Source organism: Beta vulgaris, chromosome 3, assembly GCF_026745355.1.
Source record: "Beta vulgaris subsp. vulgaris cultivar EL10 chromosome 3, EL10.2, whole genome shotgun sequence".
In the NCBI taxonomy this organism is placed as follows: Eukaryota; Viridiplantae; Streptophyta; class Magnoliopsida; order Caryophyllales; family Amaranthaceae; genus Beta; species Beta vulgaris.
In genome coordinates, this window is record NC_079204.1 from 11,472,846 (window position 1) to 11,492,002 (window position 19,157).

The 19,157-nt window shown below is 35.7% G+C and overlaps 1 protein-coding gene across 1 annotated transcript; it reads right to left on the bottom strand.

Annotated features, from left to right (window-relative positions):
- Nucleotides 1–16,899: 16,899 nt before the first annotated feature.
- Nucleotides 16,900–18,023, bottom strand: LOC125495820 (probable carboxylesterase 1). Its single transcript, XM_048640649.2, has one exon. The coding sequence runs from the start codon at nucleotides 17,940–17,942 to the stop codon at nucleotides 17,004–17,006; it is 939 nt and encodes a 312-aa protein (XP_048496606.1). The 5' UTR covers nucleotides 17,943–18,023; the 3' UTR covers nucleotides 16,900–17,003.
- Nucleotides 18,024–19,157: the final 1,134 nt, after the last annotated feature.

Genomic DNA, 19,157 nt, shown 5'->3' on the forward strand with positions numbered 1-19,157 from the left:
TAATAGGTGCAACATTTCCCTTATTTGGAATAGTCACAATAAGTACAACCAAGCTCAAAATGGTAAAAAAAGTTCAATATTATTACAAATATGCCACCAAAAAGCAAGAGAGGACCACAATTTTTTGTCTCATCACTTGAATTACTCTACTTTATTGTGGTCCCAACTTTCTCTCTCTACATTTCTTGGTATTCCCCTACTTTCTCTATGTTGCACTTATTAAGAAACAGAGAAAATACACAATTTGGTTTAATATTTACTTGGACTGGGCTGGTCGGCTTCATGGGCCGGGCTGGACCGTTTTCGTGGTCCGGGCTGGGCGGTTTTAGTCGCGGGCTGTGGGTTGGGTCCAAGAAATCTGGCCCATGACCCATCTATCAATTTTACGGTTCGAGTTGGGCTGGACCGGGCTTTTTACGGGCCCGACCCATACGGCCTAGGGGATGGGCTGGGCTGGATTGACCCGCACTGTTGGCCATCTCTTGAGGTGAATATGTGGACTCGGCCATCTTTGAGGACGTTGAAGAAAAGGAACTTTTGAGCAATGTCTGCTTCCGTGTAATTCCACTTAGACTCAATTAAAATGTGGAGTGGTAATTTAGCAGTTAAGTGAGGTTTGCAAGAAGATAGTTTCTTTGATAAAGATATGTAAGGGCGATACAATCTAGGGAATAATGATGGATTTTAATTTCGGTATGATTATCAGCAAGGCTGAGCTCAAAAAACTGGCCCCTTCCGGCTGGGCCACAATATGGACTTAGAAAAATTCTACCAAAGTCATTGGAAGTCAGCCCTAAAGATAAATTAGATATTGGCCAGGTAAATCCAATACAATGGTCAGACCAATCATTGTGGGCCGGGCCATAGGTCTCCTCTAGTTGCTCTCACAATATGTTCGTTGACTCAAGTAATTAAGCTCATTTTGTTAGACAAGTAGGAAGATCAAGTTCACACATCTCAACTCTCAAGTTCACATCTCAAATTTCGCAATTTTCAGGTTCCACATGTACAACTACACAAGGACATTCCAGGATCGACTATGACAACACAAGGGTATCTCATGAAGTAGAGGTGTCAATTCAGTTCAACAGTTCAGTTATGGATATAACCAAACAGTTCAGTTGATATCAGTTCAGTTTGTATCAGTTGAAATAATTAACAGTTCAGTTCAGTTCAGTTAACAAACTTTTCAGTCCAGTTTAATTCAGTTATTTCCATTTTCAGTTCAGTTCAGTTGCAGTTTAAATCAGTTTTAACCAAACAGTTAAACCAACCAACGGTTGAATCCATATCAGTTAAAATTTGTTACGGTTATTTTCAGTTTCGTTTCGGTTTATTTCAGTTATTGACGAAAACCACATAACTTCGACGATAATCGCATCGGTTCGGGTAAAAGCTAGTCACGCTCTTGTATTTGTTCGGGAAAAATTGTGCTTCATGTCGGTTTTGGCCATGTGTTTTTTCGGGTCCGGTTAAAAATTAATGCAACAAATAAGTGTTGTCGTCACTTCCGCAATCGCCTCGAAAAAAACAGTTGTACTTCATAAAAACGTGAATTAAAGAGACATCGGTAAAAGTGTATTTTATTACTGATATACTCCTTCCGTCCTCTATTAGTTTACCCCTTTCTTTTGCACAGAGTTTTAGGAGAAATAATGTTGTGGGTCATAAAAAAAAATATAAACTATTATTTTATATTAAAGTTGAATGTATGTGTGATGAAAAGTTTGTGGTCCCATTCCAAATATAGCAAAAAAAAATGGGGTAAACTAATAAGGGACACCCTTAAAAGGAATACAGGTAAACTAATAGATGACGGAGGGAGTATATGATTTGGAATAAGACAAATTTATATAAGCCGATATTCAAACTTTTAGTTGTATGCAAATCATATCATATTTTGTCTAAAAAGACCGTCTCATATCAATGTAAACTATTATAAACTTCCTCAAAAGACGAGTTAGACATTTTTAAAAAGCTGATTATATTAATGTCTTACTATTAGTGTATTAGTTCAATGGATTTATATAACTATACTAGTTATTAAGCTCTATGCATTTGAAAATTGAAAGCCTATAATCGACGTGAAATAAGTTGATAACTGATTAGCTCAAGGTATCTAAGTGAATCGATAAGTGAAATCAAGATAACAATACTCCATTTAAGTTAATCGTTAATAATTTATATTCAATTTGAAACTCATTTATCTTAGCCAAACTAAAAGAAATTGCAATTGATATTAGTTTAGATGAATGTATCAAAGTAAGTCGATAAAGTAATTGGAACTTAAAACATTACTTAAATTGAAACATGTTGTTATTGGAATGAGTATATCAATGTAAGTCGATAAGCTAATTCAAGATAATAACAGTACTCTACTTAAGTTAATCATCTTTAAGTTGAATTCGTTTCGGAACCGAAAGCATATAATTCAGTTGCAACAAATGTAGAATGATGTAACTCAGTAGATTGGTTAATATAACAATACTCCATTTAAGTTAATTGTATATACGTTAAATTCATATTGAAACTCAAAACATCTATTTAAATAGTACCCTAAGTTTATTTCAAAATAATAATAGTATTCTACGTAAGTACTTAGATTACTTATTAAGTTACAAAATCGTAAGTTATAACAATTAACATGTCAAACTTATATTACAAATGCTAAAAGTAACTAAATTAAACTAAGACTTAACTTATATAATTGGCTAATACATATATATTATTGACCAAAGTTAAACTCAATTAACATGTCAAATAGCTATGATACAAGTTTGTAAAATATGATGATAATAAGAATAGTAATAATAATAAACATAGAGCAATGATGATGATAATAATAATAATAATAATAATAATAATAATAATAATAATAATAATAATAATAATACAAATAATAACATTAATAGTAACAATGCTAACAATAGCAATAGTACTACAAATAATAACAAGAATACTAACAATAACAATAACAATAACAATAACAATATATACAAATACTAATGATAATAGTAGAAACAATGGTAATAATAGCAATAACAATAACAAACGCAGTATATATGTATTATATTGTGATTATATATGATAAAGTATAAATAAACTATCTTATCAATATGTTTAATCATTTTAATAGTATATTGATATCAAAATAATTGTAAAACCACTCTAATACTATATTGATATAAATTAGTATAATGACTCTTGATATGTTATAATATTATAACAAATGACAATCATACATTCAAATGTTTACAACGACGATTCATATGATACCTAAATGATTATAACGAGGGTTCATATGTTGCACAATAATAATAAAACATAAACAACATAGCCCCAAATCATTCTCCCCTATAAAAGCTAACCATAACTTATTAAAAAGTAAAATCTGGTTACTAAGTTTCCTAAAATAATTTGAAGTTAACCGTCTTTATGTTAATGTCGTTCTGAAACTCAAACATCTCATTGGACGGAAAGACATTTTTATCGAAAGAGATTAATGTATCAATGTAGGCCAGCAAGCTTGTTCAAGAAAACAATACTCCATTTAAGTTAATCGTCATTAAACTATATATTCATTTTGAAACACAAAACATCTACTTGAATCAGAACAAGTTGTTATGAAATAGTAGCAATAATATTGATAATAATAACAATAAAGATTATAATAGTAACGATATTAATTATCAATTATCATTTTTAAATTTATTATTATTGAATATACAAATAGAAATCTCCATGAAATTTTGATAACAAACATAAAAAGTAAAAATGATAGATTTTAACATAATCTTTTTTTTTTTTTAGGGAATTTTAGCATAATCTCTCATCTCATCTATAGATCAAATTAATAGACATGTGAAATCCAACAAAAAAGAAATCACTCTTTCCTAACCATTGATCAGATCAAATCTATGGCTAAAACCTCACTAACACACCACACACGGATCAACATTCTAAGCCACTGGATGCAAACTCAAATCAACAATCCCCTTTCCCCATATATAAATCTTACTCCCTTTTCTAAACCCTAAACTAACCCATCTTCCATCTCTCTCATCCGCCACTATGATTCATTTTTCTTTCTTTTTCTCTCTGTTTTCTTACCAAAAGAAATATTTACTTCATTTTCTTCATTTGTTCTTTTTTAGATCTATTTCTAAATCGCAAACCACCATTTGTTCATTTCCTGAATTTTCACAAACTAACTCTCTCTTTTCCTAAGTAAAATTACATCTGGGTATTTTGAATCTGATTCGGTGTCTTTTGATTTTGCTGAAAACCAGGAGAAGATTGAGAGTAAGAATGAAGAGGTGGTTGTTGTAAGAGATATACAAATGGGTGATTTAACTAGAAATGATGATTATGTTAGTGTTGTATAGAGGATTTCAGACATTGTAAGGGGAGCGAATGCTGGGTTTTCAATGGAAGAACTGTTGGATGATGTTAGTGATGTTCTACAGAGGATTTCATGAATATTTTTGTTTTTTGCAATTCTTTTTTGTTTTCTTGTAATTTAGTCTATTTATATCTTTTCAGTTTCGTTTTTTGTAATTTAATTTATTTGTAATTTAGGGCGTTGTGAAGGAACAATTCATTCACCCTACAAAAACATAACAGTTGATGTGATAATTACTCGATGAAATATAACTCTAAACATATTCTGTGTAATTTATTTTCCCCAATTTATGTTTTTGGATAGTCCTAATAATCTACCATCACCGCTAGGACAATTTTTAGCATTTTTTTGTAATTTGTAGATATTCGTTTTTTTTTTTTTTTCATATTTTGTAATTTGTAGATTTTTGTTTTTTTCGTTTTTTGTAAGTTGTAGACTTGTAGTTAGTTGGTTATATCAAGTTGTAAATTTAATCATAATGTTAAGTTCATTCTAAATTTAGTAAAATACTTGCATTTTAAAGTTATTATATACCCTACAATAATAAGTTTGATAAAAAAAATCAAAGTAAAAATATTTGACTTGTGAATTTGAGTATAATTTAATCTAGATAATAATAAATTAGTTTGGTTACAAAACAATTTTGGTTGAGTTAAGCTCGGTTTTTAATTAAAATTTGTCAACTTCAACTTAATTTTTGTTCATGTAGTTTTAGTACAAATAATTTACAATAATTGAAATTTAATTATTTTATGGTGTTTAGTCGTCCAAATCTTTTGGTTTGAAAAATTGGATCAAAAAAGGCGATCTTATTTTATCTAGTTAATATGAATTGTATTTGAAATCCAGATAGATCATAGAAAAATAAGTTTACAACAGTTTCAGTATATATCGGTTTCAGTTCAGTTTCAGTTTCAGTTTGAATCAGTTCAGTTAATTCAGTTAAATATTCAGTTCAATTCAGTTCAGTTGATCGATCAACTTTTCAGTTATTCACAGTTATTTTCAGTTACAGTTTATTTCAGTTCAGTTGCAGTTCAGTTTTGGTTTTTCATTTACAGTTTATTTCAGTTTCAGTTCATCATTTTTCAGTTGATTTCAGTTACAGTTACTCTCAGTTCAGTTTAATTCAGTTCAAATTTCAGTTGTTTCAGTTCAACCAGCAGTTCATTAACCAAACTGACAGCTCTATCATGAAGTGGTCAAGTTCAACTTGAAATAAGTTCAGAACAGGCTCATTAATCAAATATTTGATTTTATATGTAAAAATTTAACTTGAAATCAGTAGTAGAGATTTCTATAAAAAAGTAAAAACATAATTTTTTTTGGCAACAGATAAACAAAAGGACAAATAACAAACAATTTAACCCATGAATTCAGACGAGTGACAACTCGTCATTACATGGGTCGATCTGCTACACCTACGTTGAACTTTCCCAAACACCACATTAGTACTAAGTTTCTTAAAGAGGGGGGACGCATCACAAGGATAGAACTCCCCGACTTGCGCTTGCGATAAACACGATGGAGACATGGTAAAAACATCAATAAGAACATTTAGACCAGTTATAACTTTAGAATGCAAGTTCGAAAAAATTCGAGCTCATGCAAGGGTTATGAGATGAGACAAGACGATTGCCCGAAATACGAGTTATGATTGATACTTCCAAAAGTAACACATAACTACATAAGTTTCCTTAACATCATAAAAAGAGAGAATGTTCCTAACCAAACAAAACTATGCTTTGTGATAGAGGCTGTTTGATTAGGCCCAACTACTTCCATTTTTTATAGCTGTGGTCCCAAACCAAAAGCCATCAACATGGCTTTCTTAGGGCCTGTTCTCTTCGGCATAAAACAGCTGAACTGAACTGAACTGAACTTATTGGAGCTGAACTGATCTGAACTGAAATGAACTTATCAGAGCTGAACTGAACTGATCTGAACTGAACTGAACTGAACTGAACTGAACTGAACTGAATTGAATTGAATTGAATTGAATTGAATTAAATTGAAATAAAGTGAATGTAATAAATATATTAATAATATTTTAAACAATAATAATATGAATATTGAATAATAATTATAATGATAAGTAATAATAATGAATAATAATAATAGTATTTTGGATATTTTAAATGATAGTTATAAATAAATAATATTAATAATCATAAATTAATAATAATAATAATTAATGATAATAATGATAATTAATAATTATTATTTTATATTATTTGTATTAATATATTAATACTTGATGATGATATATAATAACAATAATATATAAGAAGTAAATTAATATTACTATTTTAATAATTAGATTTAATAATATAAAAATAATGATTGGGTTGGACCGCAAAAATTACATCATAAACCGTCTTAACGCGATTTGATTGGTTTATGGGCTAAAAAAAGTGGGTTTATTTGTGCTTTGACCTAAACCATATTCCTCCTAATAATAATAATGAGTAAAGCTATAATTAACAAAATAATATATAGAAACAACAACAACAACAACAACAATAATAATAATAATAATAATAATAATAATAATAATAATAATAATAATAATAATAATAATAATAATACTTAATAGTAATGATATATATTTAAATAATAATAATAATAATCGTAAGAGTAATTAGTAAAATAAATTATACCAACATAATAATAATATTTAACAAAATGGTTATAAAAGAATGGAGCTGAACTGAACTGATCTGAACTGAACTGAACTGAGTGGAGCTGAACTGAACTGAACTGAAGAAAGCTGAACTGAACTGAAGAGAGCTGAACTGAACTGAACTGAAAATAAGCTGGGGAGAACAGGCCCTTAGTTTTTCGACACCTAAATAAACTGGCCCACTTATTTGTTCAGACTTATCACTTCCTCCTTCCATTTGTGTTTGTCATGTATCTTATAAATCAACAACCTTCAAAATTTCTCCAGATTTTAAGGTTTCATCCAATCCAATAACTGAGAAGTTCAGAGTGAAAGAACAATATTGAAGGTGAGTTATTTTCCCTCTATTTCTCCAGTTTCCTCTAATTTGCTTCACCCATGTCCATTTCGATTCTTCTTCGATTCATTTTTCGTTTCCTAACAAAACTGAGAGTTCAAGATATTAAACAAATTGGGTTGTGGCTCTTTTCACAAAAAATAAAATAAAATTAACATCAACATGTTAAAGCCGAGAGTAATCAACAAATAACTTCATTTTTTTGGATGGGACAAAAACTTCATAGTCTAATTCAATTGACCGAATTACAAAGATTCTTAAAAAAAAGGAATAATGATATCGAACTAAAATTGGTTGTATCTGAATAAAAAAATTAACTAAATTTTGAAAGGAAAGGAGAACAGGGTGTGGTTCGAGCAAAGCAAGTATGGATATAATTTCCATCACAAAAAATAAAACATATTAAAGCATAGAGTAATTAACAAAAATCAACAAAAAAAACTTGCATAAAATAATTAACAAATTTTTAAAACGAAAGGACAACAGGAGTGTGGTTTCATGGGATTATGAGATAATCCAATATAGAAATAAACTGATAAAAGGAAGTTGAAAAGAGTAGAGATCAAGAAAGGGAAATAAAAACCCACACTTTGAGGGAGGAGAGCAGGAGTGCGGTATTACGTTTGCCGGTTAGTATTCGGTGAGCCTTTAATTGTGGGATTTTTTAAAACAAACTACAACTATCTCTTTTTTTTTTTTTTTTTTTTTTTTTTTTTTTGACAACAGCAAAATAATATAGAGATAAAAACAAAATTACATCCTAGAACCCTCCTTTCTTGCCTTGACGGCAAGAAGGTGGGCTTTTTTTTACTTTGTCTCTATTAACATTTAGTATTCTAAAGGAATTAAAGTTTTTTGCTAGTTTTTTGATATCCATTAGGATTGTTTTTGTCGTTGAGAGCGCATCTTTTGTTTTACATAAACCTTCTACCAGCATTTTGGAATCCGTCCAAACTTCCAGATTCCTAATTTCCTTTTTCATGCCTTCTTTTATACTGAGTAGCATTCCTAGGGCTTCAGCTTGAGCAGCGGAGCTTGCATTTATGATTTCTCCTCCTCGCGCCATCTCATCACTTCTTTCCTGTATCACCCATCCAAAAGCTGCAGTTCCTGGGTCATCCTTCAACTTTTCATTTGCCTTCCATGCTCCATCTACAATTAGAGTGGCATGATCCATCTGGCTGGTCCAGTGCGGGCTCCAACAGATTTGTTCTAATCTATCTTCAGTGGTTTTCACTCTTGCCTCAGACCCTATCTTTCTAGTCTCCCACGCAATTTTCCATGCTCTCTCTTTCCATTTTTCCACAATATTCAGCGCTTCCTCCGGAATGAACTGGCTATTAGGGTTGAAAGTTTTTTTGTTCCTAATCAACCATATGCTCCAAAGGATGCCCATGAATTCAGCCGCTCTTTCATCATCCTTTGAATTTTCCTTCATGAAATACCACAACCAGTTCCTAGTCCATATTGCTATTGATAGGTTGTTAGCTTGCGAGACATTGATCCCTAAGTTCGAGCAACGCCAAATCCTTTTCGTTATCTCGCAGTCTCTAAAAAGATGAGTATCCGATTCCTCTTCGCGCCCACAAAAGGGGCAAGGACTCTCGCTTAGGATTTTCCTTCTCCTAAGGTTTACTCCGGTGGCTAATGCACCATTTGCTAGCTTCCAATAGAAAAGTTTCCATTTTGGCCAGAATTTTTGATTCCAGAATCTCTTCCAGAATATTGCAGTTTTGGTTTCTACAACGTTTTTCGTAATATCAAACCAGTACCCCGACTTGGTTATGTAATTCCCATGTTTTGTACCTGTCCATCTGAGTTCATCTTCCAAATTTTCCTCTGGGATGTGGATGGTTTTGATCATTTTTATAGTTTGTGGTTCAAACCATTTATTCAGAATGTCTTCATCCCAGTGATTATTTCCCGTTATCAGATCACTCACCCAAATTGGTTGATCTTCTTGCATGGTATTATCACAGCTTTTAAACAATATCTGTTTCTCCCCAACCCAAATTGAGTCTAAGATCTTTGTGTTCTTTCCATTTCCCACGATTTTTCCCACTCCTGACGCCATGGCTTCCACACTTTTCATGATGCTTCTACCTCCCCAAGAGCTAGTCCTAGGTATCTTCCCACGCAAGCTATTTTCAAACCAGTTCTCTGAGTACTTTGCTCTGAAGAGTTTGCTAACTAGGAGGTTAGGGTTGTTTTGGATTCTCCAAGCTTGCTTGAAAAGGATTGCTTTATTTTGTGCAATTAGATTTCTCATTCCTAGACCCCCTTCATACTTGTGTTTTTCCAGTAGGCTACGCTTCCTCCAATAGATAGGTTTTTTTCCATGACTTGAGCTCCACCAGAATTTTAGGAAAATTGAAGTAGTTTTATTGAGTATCTTTTTCGGGAGCAGGTAAGTAGCCATTATATGGGAAGCAAACGCAATAAGAATGCTATTAATGAGTAGCATTTTCCCTACTTGGTTAAGGGTTGAGAATTTCCATGAGGAGATGGTGGAAGCGACCTTCTCTGGTAGGTCTTTGAATGTGTGAAGAGAATGGCCTGTAACATCCATAGGGCACCCCAAGTACTTTCCCAGTTTCTTTATTCCCCACTTTCAGTCCTTTGCTTAAGATCCGGATAAACTTCCTAGGTGTATTCTTGCTAAAGACAGTGTAGGATTTCTCCACATTTATCATTTCCCCTGATAGATCACAAAATGTATTCAAGAGTTTCCTTAAGTTCCAGATGTTATCAATGTTTCCTTTCAAGAAGAATAATGCATCATCTGCAAAGAAAAGGTGAGAAATTTCTGGGGCCTTTCGATTGACTCTCAACCCTTTGATCAATCCAAGGCTTTGTTGTTGGGAGATTTTCTTTGAGACACTTCCATACAAAGTATGAATAGGTAAGGGGAGAGGGGGTCTCCCTGCCTAAGGCCAGCAGTAGGTTTGATTACACCCGTTGGTTCACCATTTACAAGCACCGAATACGTGACGGTTGTCACACATTCCATAATAAGTTGAATCCAACGTGGTGGGAACCCAAAGGCTGCTAGGGCTTCTTTGATAAAAGGCCAACTCACTCTATCATAAGCTTTATTCAGGTCAAGGTTTAGGATTACACTATAGTTAGCCCCTTTCCTAGCTTTTTTAACATAAGAGAGCATCTCGTGTGCTATCAGGCAGTTGTCGTTTATGGATCTCCCCTTTACAAAAGCATTTTGGCTTTGGCCAATAAGGGAATCCATTAACGGTTGTAATCTGTTAACAAGGCATTTGGCAATGATTTTGTAGGAGGTATTGCAAAGACTAATAGGTCTGAATTGGCTTACCTGCTCCGGTCTATGAGTTTTTGGAATCAGCGCGATGTAGGTGCTATTGGTTTCTTTTAGCATGAATCCTCCGTCGAGGAAATTCTTTGTGGCGTTGCTCAGATCATCGTTGACCAGTTCCCATTTCTTTTGGAAGAACACAGGAGGAACCCCATCAGGTCCTGGGGATTTAAGAGGAGCCATACTGAACATAGCATCCCTAATCTCCTCCTGTGAGAATGGTTTGTCCAAGTATGCATATTGGGTTTCAGAGAGTTGATTGAGGTTGTTGAACCAATCCTCATATTCCTCAAATGTGGTCCTCTGACTATCGGGCTTGAACAGCTTTGAGAAGAATTTTACAAATTCTTCTTTTATTTGATCTTGGTTTTGGACCCAATTTCCATCTCCATCTTTGATGGCACGAATATCATTCCTTCCTTGTCGAGTCTTTGTGCTTTTATAGAAAAAACTCGTCTGCTGGTCTCCCAACTTATCCCACTTTGTTCTTGCTCGTTGTTTCCAGTATTCCAGCTTGATGTCTGTTGAGGCTCTCATTTTATCCCTGCTTGATCTTCCTTGTGCACGATTTTCCAAAGAGGAAAGATCTTCCTGCTCTTTCGTTAGCTCCTTATTCATTTTGTCCCATTGTATCTTATGTTCGACTTTGAAATCCAAGCACCACTTCTTGCATTTTTTTGAGACTGATTGGAGCTTTCTTTGGACTTGGAACATGGCAGAACCTGTTCTTGTTTCCTTCCATGCATCTTGTATTATTTTATCCATTTCGTCAAATTCCAGACACCACGCTTCAATTTTGTATGGACGATTTTTCTTTTCCAGCATGGGTTGACAATCCACTATGATTGGGCTATGATCAGATATAAAGATGGGAAAATTGATGGTTATGGCATTTGGATATTGGGTTTTCCATGCATCATTACAGTAGGCTCTATCCAATCTTTCAAGGATTTCTTTGTCTCCTTGTCTATTGTTAGTCCAAGTAAACTTAACTCCATGGAAATCCAGGTCCATGAGTCTACATTCCATTTTCCAAATTGAGAAATCAATGGCTCCCTTTATTTGGGTGTTACCACCCAGCTTTTGGTTTCCATATTCGACTTGGTTAAAATCTCCTAGAAGGAGATGTTTCCCCGGGTGTGACCAGAGGAAAGCCTTTATCGTTTCCCATACTTCTTTACGTTTTTCAAAGCATGGAGCACCATATACACAAACGACGTAGTAAGCAACATTACATTCATCTTTGATTTCACAACATACATAATTTGCAGAAATGAAAAGGATGGATACATCTAGAGATTTATCCCAGCCCAAAATTAGACCCCCAGAGAGGTCTTTAGAATCGTACCCAGCCCAACTACTAAGACCTAAACTAGAAAAGAGTGGCTCTACATCCTTCACTGAGCTCTTAGTTTCAGATAAAAATAAAAGACTTAAAGCATTGCTACTGACAAACCATCTAAGGAAAGGAACCGTCGGGGTGTCAGTAGACTTAAGCCCCCGGCAGTTCCAAGCTCCTGCTCTCATATTGCTGTGGGGGGCTGTATTGGGCCAGCCACCACACCCACCAGTTTGTTGGAATCCTCAGAGCTTGAAGAGAGATCATCATTCTCACTCAGTCCAAATTTCAGCTTTTCTTTCCCATGGTAGATTTTTTGAAACTTGCATCTTTTCTTCACTGGAACCCAGTCTTCAGAATCTTCCTCAATAGTTTCCAGTTTTCCTCCTACCTTTGGAATAACAGTGTTCTTTCTTGTTCCATCTGTGATTTTCAGTTTCGCCCAAAATTTCCCAACCCAGTCTATGTGCTTCTTCGCCCGAATTCTTGATCTTTTTGCACGTTCACATAGAATTTTTTGGGTCGACTTTTTAAGTCTTGACTTCCCACTTCGCAGGATGCTTGTTTGTTGTTCCTTACTTGTTTGGCCCAACCCTGCAGGCCCGTCTGGCTTATCAATATCCATGCACTCCCCTTCTACAGGACTCAGGTCAGAGTCCGCACTATAGAAGGATTCATCCAGTCCTGCAATCCCTTTCCCTTTTCCTAGCAGATCTTTGCTTTTTGTTTCTTCCATAATCATTCCTGGCCCCTTAGAGTTTTCTGAGTCCATATCCTATATGATTAAAGGCGCTTTAAAAGTAACTGCCCCACAGAATTGGGCTTCAGCTTTGGAATACCACCTGATAACTGGTCCCTTATTTTCCTTTTTATGTTTTGAAGGTTCAGATGGGGGAACATGGTTTATTAGTGTTTCTGGGCTTTGGGTGCTGGAGGAACCTAAAAAATTCAGTGGTCCAGAGGGGGTTTTAGGGCTTGTAGGTTGGACAGTGGGCTTAGTGGTAGTAGAAAAGGTGAAGGAATCCTCAGAATCATCCGAATTTTCACTTGATTCAGTTACCGAAGTTTGTGGGCTAGGATATTGTGGGCTTTGCAAAAGTTCTTGTAGGCTTACAAGAGGCATATTCGGTTCAAAGACTTCTCTAGCAGGTATGAAAGGGTCGTTAAGAGGATTTGAAGGGAAATAGAATCTTCCTGGGATGATACCAACTGGCCCAAGAGTTGCTAGATTTTGGTGTGCCAGTTCATCATATGTAGGTTCCACTTTTGACAAAAGGAGGGAATTGACTAATTTGAAGATAGGGATGGTGGAAGGAATATTTAAAGGGAGAAAGGGATGTGCCAATGGACAGTAGGGTAGGAGATCATAAATATTCCTTAAAAGGGGAGGGAGAGACGTTGTACTTTCATTGCATGGGAGGGAGCTGAAGGGTTGTGGTGGGAAATTGAATGACTGGGACTTAAGTGAACTTCTGGTCTGCATGGAACTCACAGCCGCCAAAAACTGCAGTTCCATAATTGCTACAGGTAGTTGGGGAGGAATTATTGAGGGGGGGGAGTAGTCTTTCTTCAAGGTCAATAACTCTACTATCCTACTACTTTCCACTAGGATATTATTAATCCTACTTTGAAATTGTGAGGGTCTTGACACGTGGGTTTGGGGAGATTGATTCCATGGTTTACAGCTATCCTCTCTTAATTTTGGTTCATTTCCTTCCTTAGCATTTAAGGGTTCACAAAAAAGAGAGTCAATTTTTCTTTCCCTCACCTCTGCAGAATGCAGGTTATAGACCTCAGGTTCTAAAGACTGACCTTTGAACGAGGACTGCAAGCTGGCTTCATCATTCTCCACCCATTGACTGAGCCTGCGTTTCTTGCCTTTCGGAACATTTAATGGACAAAGCTGAATTTTCCGTTTTTTGCCGGAAATTCCCCTTTTCCGACTACGATCATGGTTCTTGGATTTTTCCCCATTAGCTGGAGCCTGTTTTTCCCCATTAGCTGGAGCCTGTTTTCCCTGGCTGTTTGCGATGGGGGTGATTTTGATGGGAGGAAGTGGATTGAGGTTCCTTCTTGCCCATAGTGGCCTCTTGTGTGGTGGATTACCATCATCACTTGAGGAGTCAGAACTTTCATGATTTTTCCGCTTTCTGGTGCCCGAGCATCCTTCCTCATCTGGTCTGTCTGGTACATTAGAAGAACTTGATTTTGATGGCGAACTGAGAAAGCTGGCTTCAAAAGGTATCTCATCCGACGGCGGAGAGATAAGATCAATACGAGTTGTTCTAAGGATATCTATCCTTCGCAGCCCTATTATTTTATTTGTGAAGCATGGGGATGGGGGTTGTCCTACCAGTAAATTCTGGCGAGATATGCAGACTTCCGCCATTCGTTTTCCAAATCTTCTGAGAGCTTCCTCTATTGGTATATTGCAGCGGGCGCCTTTGTGTCCTATCAATCCACATTTTTTACAGAACACGAAGACCCCTTCATATCGGAAGTCTATCCATTTGAAGTGATCTTGTAAGTACTCATAAAAGTACCCTGGCACCAGAGGTTTATCAAGATCAATCTGGACTCTTGCACGTAGGAATTCTTTCGGTCCATCTCTATGGGAGGCTTCATCAAAACAGATGACTCTTCCTATTTTCTTTAGTGCTCTTTCTGCCACATGCACTCTATTTGATGTTAGAGGGATTCCTTCTACTCGGACCCACATGGAGCAGATGGAGAAGTTAAAACTTCTCAGGGCAGCGCTAGGGAACCAGCATTGGAAAACCAGAAGAGCCCCTTGATAGCATGCATTCTTCCTAGAGATGAGGTTGTCTCGATCATCAATATCCGTACAGTAGAAGAAGAAAATTTTATTTGCTTTTTCCACTTTTATTTCTTCATTTGTGATCCAGCAAGTGTTTACCCAGATTTGGATTTGGGAGGCTGTAAAATTTCTGTAGTCCTTAAATTGTCCAACTACAGCCATAGGGTACACCACATCTGGTGGTTGCATATCTCCTATCTCTGAGGGGACTATCGGCCCCATTTTTAGAATACCGGAGGAGTAGCATTCATTGAACTCAACGAAATTGTTATGCATGGTGGATGGTGAGGGTAAATATAGGGAAAGTGTTTAGGGGTGGGATTTTGTGGTTGGTTTTTGGATTTGTGGCTAGTTTAAGGTTCAGTAGGTTTGAGAGAGTTGAGGAAAGGTGAGAGTTGAGGAAAGGTGTGTTGTGAAGAAAAAAGAAGGGGGGGAGGCTCTAGTTTCTAGAGTGAGAGGCTCTCCATTTTAGAGAGATAGTGGACTACAAGTGATCAACTCAATACATACACTTGCAATACATACATGCACTCTATTAATTGACAGGGCCAAACTATTAGTACTCTCTTTTAGTACTTACTAGCATTCTTAATTGACAGGGATAGGAGTACTAATAGTTATTGATCTCCAGTTAATAGTTAAAACTCTCTCCATAATCAAGTACTAAGAAAAATACTCCCTTTTAGTACTTATACCACAAATATGATACTTCTATTTAAAAAAAAATGTATATCTTGCGTGGAATTGGCCTAATAACTTGACAATGAATGTATAAGTGGATATTAGCTCACATCAAAGCTTGACTTTGTAACTTATTAGTTAATTATCAAAATGAAGTTTTAAACTGAATGAATTTATCAAAACATATTCTACTAAATATGCGATCTTCAAATTTTAGTAGTTCAAATTGTTACATTCCAATTATATTGTGATCCACACCATCTTTTGTTATATGTATTTTTAAAAACATAAAGAGACTACAAAGGCTTACACTTGCAAGTCATAATTTGTCCGGCTATCAACAAAGGTGTGTTCTCATGATACTTACATCTATTTTTTGGTTTTCGTTCGAAATGTTGATATCGTGATAGTTCATCTTACTTTGCATGTTCACTTATACAACTAATCTTACTTTGCATGTTTATATATTATTGTGTTTAGTAGTATATTTAAGTTATCTTACACAATATAAAACATTACAATTAACTTAAAACATGAAAAAAAAAATATATAAGTCACACCTATACGTTTTATGGCCTGTGGAGAATAAAGAACAACTAAGAAAAAACGGAGAGATACGTATCACATGAAAAAAAAAACAAATCGAAACTTCTACGCACTCATTTTCACGTAAAAAAAAAATACAATTTTCAAACATGAATCAAATTAATATTATCAATTAGAATAATTTTATGGTTGATTGAGTTCGACCAAAAAAAATGAAGTATACAAACTCCGTTTTGGACAAATAAATGCAAGTGCAACTAGCTTTGAAGATGCAAACATTAGCGAGAAAACGCTATCTTGCTAACATATTTTTGACATGTATATAACATGAATACATTTAAACTTCTATATGTTCCTTCGTCTACCCATAACTCTACTTTTCAATATTTTCCATTTCCAAACACTTACAACATTATGCTCCCAAATACACTACCCATAACGAACCCGTACAGTATGCACGGACATAGTCCGCTAGTATATTAAAAAGGCCAAACCAGTAGAACATAATGAGAATCTAAGAAGAAATTGAGATTGGTTCAAGTGCTGAGTTTTTCCATCTTCCCTCACAAGATCTAAAGTTCAATTTGTACCTCAAGTATTTGCTTGAGATTTAAGGGGGAGGGGGTTGGAGATGTCTGACTTGTAATGAGCCTTTGGATAGGGGTCCTATACGAGAACAGCCCAGAAGAATTCTTCTTACCAATTTAAAAAAATAATAATAATGAGAATCTAAGATAAAAAAAAATGTCTTTACTTAGTTCACTAGCCACATAGGTACATGAACCAAGCTGATCTTATTACATAACAGAATTTAGCCAATTGAAATCATTAGACAATCATCATCATACATACATCAAGATCCATACTAATTAACCCTGATTATGGATAAATGAAGCAATCCGTTTCCTAACAGCAACAGCTTCAAGATCCAAATAATTAAAAACATGAAAACAATGATCCTTTCCTTTATTCTCCATAATCTCCAACTTCCCTTTCCACCCACTTTTGATAAACTCTTCAGTATACATCTTCCCTGCACCATACAATCTATCATTCTCAGCCAAAAAAACTAACACCCTATCACACCCAATCCTAGCCAAATCCTCTACAGCAGGCTTCATCCTAGGATCTTTAGGTCCTTCATTTGTAGGACACATATACATCCACATCTTATCATCCTCTCCAAAATAAGGATGAACTAAGATCATCCCTTCAACCTTTGCACCCTCATAACCAAGTCCAATGGACCCCACCTTAGCTAACAAGGTATGAGAAATATTCCCACCTGTAGAATCTCCAGCAACAAAGATTCTGCCAAGATCAGCGTAATCATTGATCCAAGAATCAGGTCCTTCTCCCTTAGTGTGAGCCGCAACCCATTGGAGAGCGGCCCATGAGTCGTCGTAACATGCGGGAATTGGCCGCGTGGGGAAGAGGCCGTACTCAACTGATACGCCAATGACGTTGGCTTCAGCCGCAACGTGGGAGACAAAGCGTGTGTAATCCTCGGAGAAGGCAGACAGCATGCAGAAGCCGCCCCCGTGGATGTACAGCAGAACAGGGAGTTTTTGAGCTGTGGATGCGGAGGAAGGGAGGAAGATACGGGCAGAGACAGAGGCGGAGATGTTAACGTCTTTGGTTAAGACGTTGGCGGTGGAGTTGCAGGAAGGAGGGACATTTGTGGTTGGAGGTAATAAGACATGAACACGACCATCTTTGAGGACGTTGAAGAAGATGAATTTTTGGGCGATGTCTGATTCTGAGTAGTTGACTTCAGAATCAGATGTGTTGATGGTTGTAAAAGACATGGTTTTGGTTTGCTATTTTTGTGATCCAGATCTTTAGTAAGAGTGAATGAGAGATTTGGAAATGGAAAGAGAATTTGGCGATGTATATGAGGCGGTGAGATTACTGGTTTTGCGGTAGAATATTTATAGCTTGGCAATGATGAGGGTCTGATCTTGGTAGTTGACTTCACATGGTTTCTATTATTGCTAGATAGATTAGTAAATGGTTTTTTTTTTTGACCAGGATTAGTAAATGACTAAATGTCTTAACTTGTAGCAAAGTTGTTCACATAATTTTAAGGATTGGGTAGAGCACGACAGCTTAACTAAAAAATTTAAGGATATTAATCAAGTTATATAATATAAAAAAAAATTTGTAAGAAATAATCTTTTAGATACAAGTTTTTGCGAGAGACAACCTTTTAAAAGAAATCTGGTAAAATACGACTTTAAAATTATTTTTTTTTGGGAGGAACAACCTTAACCCATTTTTTGGACATTGACCTAGTATTTTGCAGCTTCGATTTACGAAAATCAAACATGGCAAGGCACGTAATCCACATTTCTTACATTTCAACTTGCAACCCCATTACCCTTCATATACTGATGAATTCAATGTCGAAAAATATTTCGTCAATGTTGAAAAATGGAGAAAAACAGAGTTGAAGCATACGAGGTGCGGTTCATGACTTGGTTAAGGTAAGTTTCTTGTCGTCTTTTTTTTTAATCACTTCTTTTTCTCTTTATTTTTTATAGGCGAACAACTCTGTTGTGGAGCTGATAGAGCAATATATTGAGTATCAGCGCGTGGCTGAGAGCTTTGAGAAGGTCGGCAACGACTACCAGTCTAAGCTTGCTGCTGAGGCTCGTGTTGATAAGCTGCAGTCGGACTTGACTGGTGAGAAGACGGCCAAAGCCAAAGCTGACACAGATTTGGTGGATCCGCGCTTGAACGCCGAGAATAAAAAAGATGAGCTAGAGCTGGCCTTGAAGGCTGCTAAGGAGGAGGCGACTGTTGTTATTGAGAAGGCAAAGTTTGATGTCGGTCGCCTTGCCGTAGCGGACTTCAAGAAGTCTGAAGAGTTTGTTGGGCTTTTAGGGGAGAGGTATGATGGAGGATGGGTGGCCACGAACAGGTGTGTCTACCACACCCATCCAACCCTGGACTGGGAGCAAATGGAGGTCGTCTTTGCTGAAGGCACTCATATTCGTCCTCTTAACGGTGGGCCTTTCATA

What these genes read in the sequence shown, in the direction of transcription:
- LOC125495820 (XM_048640649.2), bottom strand. Translation starts at nt 17,942, where the DNA reads ATGTCTTTTACAACCATCAACACATCTGATTCTGAAGTCAACTACTCA.